Source organism: Diachasma alloeum, unplaced genomic scaffold (genome assembly GCF_001412515.2).
Source record: "Diachasma alloeum isolate Michigan unplaced genomic scaffold, Dall2.0 Dall_scaffold_00416, whole genome shotgun sequence".
NCBI lineage: Eukaryota > Metazoa > Arthropoda > Insecta > Hymenoptera > Braconidae > Diachasma > Diachasma alloeum.
The window spans coordinates 3,284-14,257 of NW_021680555.1; the positions used below are offsets into that span (position 1 = coordinate 3,284).

At 32.0% G+C, this 10,974-nt stretch overlaps 1 protein-coding gene across 1 annotated transcript in view; it reads left to right on the forward strand.

Annotated features, from left to right (window-relative positions):
- Nucleotides 1-435: 435 nt before the first annotated feature.
- LOC107042098 (GPI transamidase component PIG-S) overlaps nt 436-10,974 on the forward strand; it is a 309,102-nt gene continuing 298,563 nt past the window's right edge. The window contains exons 1-2 of the mRNA XM_015262979.1: nt 436-613; nt 723-815. Coding sequence (XP_015118465.1) covers nt 770-815 — 46 coding nt within the window. The 5' untranslated portion in view covers nt 436-613; nt 723-769. The remainder of the gene's footprint in view (nt 614-722; nt 816-10,974) is intronic.

The window sequence follows — 10,974 nt, forward strand, 5'->3', positions numbered from 1 at the left end:
AAAAAAAAAACAAAATCTGCACAATTATTCAATAGAATCACTGGAAAACTATAGAGTTTTCCAGCGACAGCGCTGGGATTTTCTATGAATTTTTTGATCTACGTGTCAATGATAAATATGTCGAGAAAAAGGAAAAGGCTTTTAGATCATTAGATTGTGCAATCATTATACTATTGATTATAATATGTTCGATTTTACATTCCTGACAATTATTACGAAATGCGAGGAGCTACCGTATTGAGAACCCCTTTCCGGTTATCGACAAATTTATGCTCGGGCCCTATCATACCAACAATTCCGTACGCTCCATCGTAGTCCATGCGCCACCGCTACTATTTTTGTTGTTGAACACTTTACATTGGCCCTGTTCATCTCCCCTATCTCTGATCTGAGCCTCTACTTTAGTTAATCCTCTTTGGTTAGTATAGACCAGTGGTTTCCTAGGATATTCTATGTTGGAGAGTTTACTGTGTTTAAATTATTCTAGATGTTTGACTTGACCAATTTTATCATAATAAGGTCTTGAATTGCAGGGGGTTTTGGCGAAAAATTGATTTGAATAGGTCGTGATCTCAAGGATTGATTGGGAGAAATTTTTCAGGGATTTTTTTCCGTGAGTAGTAGGCCGAGAGGTTATATCTAGAGAAATGCCGTGTTTTCCTAATCACTTTTAATTGAACAATAATCAGAATAATTTTTGAAACAATTTGTGTGGCGAGCAGGAGAATACACGGTGGAGAATTGTGGAGCTTGAAAATCATTTGTTGATATGGCTGATGGGACTGAGATAATTCCGAGGGATGATCCCGTGGATGGTGAGCCTTATACATATGAAATAATTGAACTCCCTGGGAATCTATCATTCTTGTTATTATTTTGCAAATAATGCTAAAATCGACATTTCAGAGATAACCCTGGTGGAAATTTGGCGAACAGATTCTGTCAAATAATGACAGAAAATTTCAAAAAAGTAAAAAAATGACAAATATTACGAATTCTAACATAAATTTGCAGAACTTGTCATAATATGACAAATTTTGTCCGAAAATTTTCGGAAATATTTTCAGAAAAAATGTCATATTATGTTAAGTCCATAGAATGTCAGAAAATGTCAGAATATGACAAACAATGGAGTCATCTGACAAAAAATGTCACGATAAGTGAAATTATGTTAGATTCTTGATGCCATAATTTGTCATATGATGACATTTTCTGATGAGTACCTGTGCTCAAAATGTCTTCCAAAAATGTCAAAATATGACATATCTGTAAAATAATGCCATAATAAAACGTATGATGTCATACTTTGACAAATTCTATCAAACACAGCCTGTCATAATTTGTCATACTATGACATTTTCTGACGAATACCCGTGCTCAAATTGTCTTTCAAAAATGAAAAAATATGACATTATGTGTAAAATAATGACATAATAAAACGTATGATGTCATACTTTGACAGATTCCATCAAACACAACATGTCATAATTTGTCATACTTTGACATATTCTGACGAATACTTATCCCCAAGATGTCCTCCAAAAATGTCAAAATATGGCATTATCTGTAAAATAATGACATAATAAAACATATGATGTCATACGCTGACAAATTCTGTCAGACACAATATCTGATAGCCTGTCATACTATGACATTTTCTGACGAATACCTGTGTTCAAAATGTCCTCCAAAAATGGAGAAATATTACATTATCTGTACAATAATCACATAGTAAAACATGATGTCATACGTTGACAGATTCTGTCAGACGCAATGTATCATAATCTGTCTTACAATGACATTTTCTGACCTGTGCGAGGAATATTCACAGAAAATGTCAAAATATGTCAAAGCATGACATAGTAAAACATCGGATGTCATACTTCGACAGATTCTATCAGAGACAATATGTAATAATTTCCCATATTGGGACCGCTAATTACCGATGGCGGTGTTCGTTTTCACCAATATGGACGATTTTAGGTTGCATACTGTCTGCATACTGGTTGCAAATTGGGTTGCATACTGTCTGTGTGCAGCCCAATATCCGCCACTCATAGGTGGCGTTTTGATATTTAGCAGTTCCAATTATGACATTTTCTGACGAGCAGTGTTGCTAGGAATCATCACAGAGAATGTCAGAATATCGTGAATAATGACATAATAGAGCATATGATGTTATATTTTGGCAGATTGCCACATACTCAATATGTCGTAATCCTTTAATAAAAAGGAAAGCATAATTGCTGCCGAATGAGAACTCGAATTGAGAAAAGTCGAATCGATTTCTCTGGAAGTCGAACTCGAATGAGAACGAGCTTCGGGAAGTTACTGTCAGATGGCATTGCTTGGGAAATTGGCGCGAATTTTGAATCACATTTCGGATTAGAATTAGAATACAACATACAAGTACATTCTCTTATAGGGAATGTCTATTAGACGTGTAAATCGTGTATGTATCGTGGACTATGAATATGAAAAGGGAGCCCATTCAATAAAACTTCATAAATAAATGATTTGTTAAGGTTTTTCCGGTATTGTCTACTTAAACTGCTGATTTTTTTTCTTAATTCCCGTGATTACATTGGTTCTGCATATCATACGTGGATATTTAATGGAGATGCCTATTGCATGTACACCGGATTGATTTTTCATGTATTGTTTAAACAAAAGGAAAAAAAAATCAATTGTCATAGGGAGAATTTTGTTCCTGAATATGCCAGACATTTTAACAAAGTTAAGTCGTTATGATATTTGCCTCCATCCCGACTTATTGTTGAGTAAATAATGATAAATGAATTCGTTCATTGTTTATCATTTTTTATCAACCAAACGGTTCAGTGGGGGGAAAAATAATGAAGACCAATTTTTTTTGAAATGTCTTGAATAAAAAAAAAACTAAAATAATGAAACAAATTATCTCAACGAATAATTTGGAATACACGGAGTAGATTCCTTAATGAATCATATGTATCATATAAAAAACATAAGCAATTGCGTGAAATGTGAAAGAAAATTTAATCAACATTTTTAGTAGGCAATATCGAAGAAACCGCAAAAACCCTGATGAATCGAACCCAGAGTTGACTCTGGGGTCATGGAGAAAACCCAGAGTTGACTCTGGCTTATGTCCACGAACCCAGAGTCAACTCTGGGTTTGATACATCAGGGAAATCATCTGTTTATGAATTCATATTGATTAAACCGTTGCAAATGCGGAAAAATGTTTAAGGACATAATTTCTTCGGAATGTTCCGTGTTTCTATAGGAAAAAAAAATTCTGTCCAAAAGAGTCAATTTGTCAATTGTTTACATACTAAGAAGATCAGGTCAATATAGAGAGGAAGGACTTTGGAAATTTTTCAAATTTTTCAAATTCGGTTCACTGAGTCTGAATTGATTCATTATTTTGGGCTTTTTCGGGATTCAAATGGCAGCTGAGTCACGTGAACCCGAATACTACAAACTGGGTGAAATGAAGGAGCAGAAATTAATCTCCTCGGATGTTTTTCAACAATTCAAATGAATTTTCAAGTTCAAATAAAAATCACAAGGATTTCTGAATTACATTAGGAAATTTGAAAAAAATTCAAGTGATGTATCAAAGTTTCAAGTTCAGGAAATTCTCGAATAATTATAAAAATAGCTACAAGAAATTTTATAATAATTGTTTTGCACTCCGAACAGATTTCATTGATAATTATGATGAAAATCCCAATCAGTCATCACAGAAATTCAAAATGAGCGAAACACTCACTGAAATATTGCAATTGAACAGGTCATGAACCGAAACAAATAGTTCTCATTAATCGCAAGATTCATTAGAATAAAATGAAAGCAAGGAGAAGGCATAATGAAAGAGCATCAACGTTGCGACTGCACTCTGATTGGTTGAAATGAGGAAGTAGAAAACAATTTTTAAAAAATCGAGGAATTCAATCAATTCTTTCAACAAATTGACAAAATCTTCAAGTTACATGAAAAAGAAATTCATAAGATTTCAGAAGATTATGTAAGATAGAAAAAATTTCACATCATTCATCAAAGTTTCTGAAATCTTTCAATGAAATTGTGAAGAACATCATGAATTAGTAGAGAAGACTTCAAATCAGCAAAAAGATATCAGGATTGGTTAGATAATTGTTCCAGAAAAAATAATTGAATGTTTCTGCAGGGGCGTAAAGGGGAATGGCGATGGAGGAAAAATCTGAAAAATTCTGGGGTACCGAGCATTTCATGCCCTGGATAGAATCTCGATTCCATATTACAATTAAAATCGAAAGTCTGTCAAATTTTATTCAATGAGTATAGAAATTAAAAAACAGAATCACTCATTGAAATATTGAAAGTGAACTGGTGATGAACAAAATCGATTGTTCCGTTAATCTGCATAATCAGTATTATGAAAAATCTTATGAACAATTACTTTAAGAAAATGGAAAAAGAAGAAAAGGCATAATGAGAGAGCATCAACGTCGCGGCCGCTTGCGGCTGCGGCGGCGCTAGTCCTTTATAAAAAAAGCATGCATTGGAAACTGTCATGGCGGAGGACATGTAAAAAGTGTCATGGCGGCGCATGTGAAATGAGAAATTGTTCGAATGATGATTGATAATTGGATAACTTGAAAACCAAGAATGGAATGAAGCAAGTGGGAAATTACGTTTATCGTCATATAGTATTGTTATTTTTGCTTATTGTTATATTTATCACACATGCAGTCACTCAAAAATATGTTTTGGGTGTTTGGGAAATTGCTTTTTTCTCCATAATATAGTATGGTTATTTTTGCTAATAAATTAGCAATACACTTCCGAATGGTCATTTTGCATATTATTTTCTTCTGTCGAATATAATTCATCGTTTGATAATCCTCTTTTTTTTTCTTTCTATTCATAAAAGACACGAAGGGTAAAACTCGAATTGAAAAAAGTCGAACGCCGAAAGTCGAACTCAAAATAGCTCGAATGAGGACGAACTTCGGCGGGGACACCGACAGATGGCATTGAAAAAAAACGGGTACTATAAAGGGCAATCTTCATAAATAATTTCGCGAAAATGGGCGCGACTTTTGAAGAGCATTTCTAGCCTGAAATAAGAAACGAGCAAATAATTCGTAAAAATATTTTTTAGTTCTCATTCTCCGTCAATGTACACATTAATATATTGATTATGAAAGAAAATATTGTAAATTCACCGAAAAAAGGTATCATAAACAAAGTTGGTGAATCGCAAATTAAAAATAGTATGGAAATATCGAATGAAAATTTTGAAAAAAATAGAGAAATTTATTGGTTTTTTCATACTCCAATTTCACAAAATTTTCGAATTTCTGTAAAAGAATAGAGAAAAGTAGTAAGTTCTGAAAGAAATTTCCTTCTCCCGGAATTGTGAAAAATTATCGATGGTGAGAGAGTATTTCAAATTGATGTTAGGACATCAGAATCCTTATCTTATTTTTGGAAAAAATTCACGTGAATTAAAAAAGGATTTCTAACCTCAAATAAGGAATACATGAAATACATACAATCAGTGCATATTTTTTACACACGGAATTGTTTTTTATGACTGGAATAGAAAATCAGGGCATAGATTTTGCACACGTTTTTGTTTATGATAAATGGAATGGGAAATCAGTGCTTATTTTCCACACAGATATATTTATGTTGAATGAAGTGGAAAATTATTCGTTAGTGATGAGTGTTAAAAATTGACAAGATGGTTGAAATAGTTCATAATTAAATAAACTTGAATGTCAATCGTGGAATAAAAGAAATGAATCTTATATTCTTCCAAATCATTCAGACCTAATTCTAAGTTTTAACTATTAAAATATTTGTGTTCCATTTTTTCATTCAATTTTAGTTCAAGGGTTTGTTAAATGAAATCAATATTTATTTTACAAAATCAAAGAGTAATGAATTTTCTACATGACATAAAAAAGTCTAAATTTTTTTTATTTGAAGAATTTCTATCATCTAACTCCTTCACTGAATTGGCCAGTAAAAGTTCGCAAATAAAGGCATTCCGCGAATAATTGCCTTTTTCAACATTCCCTTTGCAGGAATGAATATGGAAATGCTCTAAACTTCTAAAGACATCTTTTTTTTTGCATTAAATTGATTTTTGTTGAAATTTTCGGGATTTAGGAAAAAAATCATTTCTAGACTGAAAAATTAAGTATTATTGAATAAGGTAATTAAACTGTTGAAGAAAAAATGAAATTCCATGGATCTTTTAGTAGTAAATTTCAGGCAACAAGATATTTAATTCAGTTTGAAAAAGCAAGCAATGAAGTTCACATTTCATGACAATTACATGGAATTCAATACATTTTTCGATCCAAGTTACTAGAATTCTCATTTGAAAAATAATTACTCTGTTCAGAATTGCTCTGTATTTTTTATTGATAAATAAATTATGATTGTCTTAATCATTTTTTCAACTTTTTAAAGGTTGCATTTACTGACGTTTTCTTCAAACAAAGATTATTAGAATCAATAGTTAAATTTATTTTTCATTGAATAGATAAAAATAATATCCAACTTCAATACAGTAATGTCCAGTGTCCTCGGCATATAATCCACTCTCAAGTATTACCCAATAGTAAAATATAAGCAAGACAAAAGAAAAAAAAACAATAGTATCCAAATTCAAAATTTATATGTGAAAAAAAAAATCTGTGACTCGTTTCGTAATAGCTAAGAATTAGAATGATCATATTTATGTCATTTGATCTGCATCATTATCATGAATTTATTTCAACTTTTGATTATTTATTTTGTGCTGAATATATGAGGTGTTGATATTAAAATTGTATTGATCATATGACTCATAAATTAAGTGAAATACCGAATGATCTAATTAGAAAAATTTATAAGTATTGACACCCACTTTTACTAGAGTATCAACAATCATTGAATTTCAGAAATTTACTCTCTGAATTACGTTCGAGAAAATAATTTTATGATTAAAATATTACTCCGTGATCATAGCAATTAGCAGATGAGTAATTCATTGCAATATGAAGAATTAACAACTAATAAATTGGAACATATCATTTTCATCATTCGCATTGCTTTTTGCAACAAGAACGATTACGAACAAGACATTAAATTTCTTTGGCATGAAATTAATGTTCAGTGAAATTCCGGAAGCGGAAAAATTCATAAAAATTCAGGAAAAAATACTATTACAATGATCATCAATTTTTCACTTCGAGAGTGAAAAAATGGAAGCTATTAAATTGTTTACATAAAAAATAATCATGGTCGTAGTCTACTTCGGTAAGTTGACTTTCTATTCTCCACTTTCAAGATTTTTTAAATGTTCTCTAATAGTTATGGGTAAATAGCAATTAAACTGTTGAAAAAAAATGAATAAAATTTCATGCTCAGTTTAGTAGCAATTTTTAGAGAAGAAACATTGATTTCAGTTTGAGAGGGAAAAGTTATGACATTTCAAATTTCACTGAAAATTCACTAGAAATCAACACTTTTTAATAGCATGAAGATAAAAACTCTCAAGTTACATGAATTTTCAACCGCACAATATTTACATTAAAAAGTTGTATTAAGAATAAAAGGCTGTAACTTAACATTCCATGACAGCAAAGAACAAGAATTAGAATGTTTATGTAATTATTTATGTGAATTTTCAATTCACAAAAAATGAAGGAGCAGAAGTCAAATTGTAATTTTAAGTTCGAATTTTGAATTTGAAAAATATTTTAAGAAATTCCAAGTACGGAACGATGATATGAACAACAGATTAATTGAATTGCCAAGCGAACGGATTGAAAAATTTGATAGCAACGTTGGGGTGCGCTTTAACCAAAGTTTCACCAAACATTGACTTCAAGCAATTTACTCTCTGAATTATGTTTGAGACAAAGTTGAGAAATGAGTCACAATGAGAAAAAAAATTAATTGCTAATAAGTTGGGATATATTATTTTCTTTAGTAGTATTGCTTTTTGCAATGAGAATGTTTATGAACAATGAATATCATTGCCGCAATTGCGTGATGAAAATGAAAACCAACCTTTCAGTTTGCCTGAGATAATAATGTAAAGTCTAAATTATTGAAGCTAAAAATATGAAAATTTTAGGGCAGGTTCTATTCCTGATGTGAGCTCTCATTGAGAGAATATTTTGAAAAATGAAGGGATGTATTTCTTCATGAAATCCAGCTCTAGGAACTTCAAGACAGTTTACAGATTCCTTACAAAATCAGAGAACCGTCGGTCTTTTCCGAACATAAAATAATTTAGGAGTTTTTCAAAGAATTCAAAATATAAGGATTTCTGAAGAAACTTCAGGAAATCCAGAGGTTTTTCGGAAAGTAGAGAAGATTTTAGGTATTTCTCAAATATTTGGGAATTTTTGAAAAAAAAAAACAATGGGCNCTAAATTATTGAAGCTAAAAATATGAAAATTTTAGGGCAGGTTCTATTCCTGATGTGAGCTCTCATTGAGAGAATATTTTGAAAAATGAAGGGATGTATTTCTTCATGAAATCCAGCTCTAGGAACTTCAAGACAGTTTACAGATTCCTTACAAAATCAGAGAACCGTCGGTCTTTTCCGAACATAAAATAATTTAGGAGTTTTTCAAAGAATTCAAAATATAAGGATTTCTGAAGAAACTTCAGGAAATCCAGAGGTTTTTCGGAAAGTAGAGAAGATTTTAGGTATTTCTCAAATATTTGGGAATTTTTGAAAAAAAAAACAATGGGCGAACAATCTATAAAAAAACGCCGGAATTTTCCTAATAAAATTGATGAGAAGGAGGAACGTGACGCCGAACACTGCAGTTTGATTGAAATGAAAAAGCAAGAAATTATTTGAGAAATAGCTTGGATTTTTTCAAAGATTTCAGCAAAAATTTTCAAGATTCTTAAAAAAAAATCACAAAATTTTTGAGATTTTAGGACAAATTTTGAAGAAAAAACAGTGAAAAACATCACAAAATGAGTGAAAAAGTAAAAATTCTGAAAAGGATCATGACATGAGGCCAAGATAATCCAAGTTAATGAATAATCATCAGACTTGGTCATATAATTTTTCAAAAAGAAAAATAATTGAATGCTTTCATAAAGTAGTAAAGGAGAACGAACGGGGAGACGAAGATTATAAAATTCTGGGATGCGAGCACTTTGTGATAACTATTGTTTTGCACTCTAAATAGAATTTCACGGAAATTCAGAATCAATCACGTATTGAAACATTGAAATCGAACAGGTGATGAACCGAAATGCATTCTTTCCACTGATTTCAATACTTAGTACAAAAAAATCCTAATGAATCATTAATTTTGGGGAGAAATAAATGAAAGAAAACAGGAAAGGACATCAACGTCGCGGCACCTCCGTAAATTTAGCGAATTCGAGTGATTTGGCGGCCATTTTGAAAAGAACTAAATTATGTGCTATTTATGTGCTTTTTTTTTTGGTATCCAAAAATTTTTTGCTACGCTGGGGTAGTGGAAAATGAGGGGGGAAAAGCGTCGAAACCCATTAAACGCCATAACGGGAATTTAGGTTGGGCGGAGTAGTCCAAAGATGCATGGAAAATTATGTGCTCATCAATATTCGTAAGCACAAATGATTTTTATTGCCAATAGCAACGTGTTGAATTATTTGTTATCAATGAATCTTCTTCTCCTATGTCTACTGAATCGGATTTATAAATGCCTCGAGATTAATGTGCCCATTAATATTAGTTAACAAAAATGATTTTTATGGCAAAAATAGTTGTGTTGTTTTTTATCAAAGACAGACCTAGTAACAGGACTTAGGCTCACAGACTAGACTCAGCTCACGCAGTATGTCTATTGACTTGGACTTATAAATGACTAGAGATTTATGTGCCCATCAATATTAACCAACAAAGATGATTTTTATGGAAAAAATAGTTGTGTTGTATTTTTTATCAACGACAGACCGAGTCACATGACTTAGGCCCACGGACTAGACATAGTGCACACATCATGTCCATTGCCTTGGACTTATAATTGTCTAGAGATTTATGTGCTCATCAATATTAACCAACAAAAATGATTTGTATGGAAAAATAGATGGGTTGTATTTTTTATCAAAGACAGACCGAGTCACATGACTTAGGCTCACAGACTAGACTCAGCTCACGCAGTATGTCTATTGACTTGGACTTATAAATGACTGGAGATTTATGTGCCCATCAATATTAACCAACAAAAATGATTTTTATGGAAAAAATAGTTGTGTTGTATTTTTTATCAACGACAGACCGAGTCACATGACTTAGGCCCACAGACTAGACACAGCGCACGCATTATGTCCATTGACTTGGACTTATAATTGACTAGAGATTTATGTGCTCATCAATATTAACCAACAAAAATGATTTGTATGGAAAAATAGATGTGTTGTATTTTTGATCAAAGACAGACCGAGTCACATGACTTAGGCTCAAATACTAGACTCAGCTCACACAGTATGTCTATTGACTTGGAATTATAAATGACTGGAGATTTATGTGCTCATCAATATTAACCAACAAAAATGATTTGTATGGAAAAATAGATGTGTTGTATTTTTGATCAAAGACAGACCGAGTCACATGACTTAGGCTCAAATACTAGACTCAGCTCACACAGTATGTCTATTGACTTGGAATTATAAATGACTGGAGATTTATGTGCCCATCAATATTAACCAACACCAGTGATTTTTAAATAAAAAATCATGGTGTTGTATTTTTTATCAAAGACAGACCGAGTCACATGACATTGGCCCTCAGACTAGACACAGCGCATGAATTATGTCTATTGACTTGGACTTACAAATGACGGGAGATTTATGTGCTCATCAATATTAGCCAATGAAAATGATTTGTATGGAAAAAATAGTTCCGTGGTATTTTTTATCAAAGACAGACCGAGTCTAATAACTTAAGCACACAGACTAGACTCAGCTCACGCAGTATGTCTATTGACT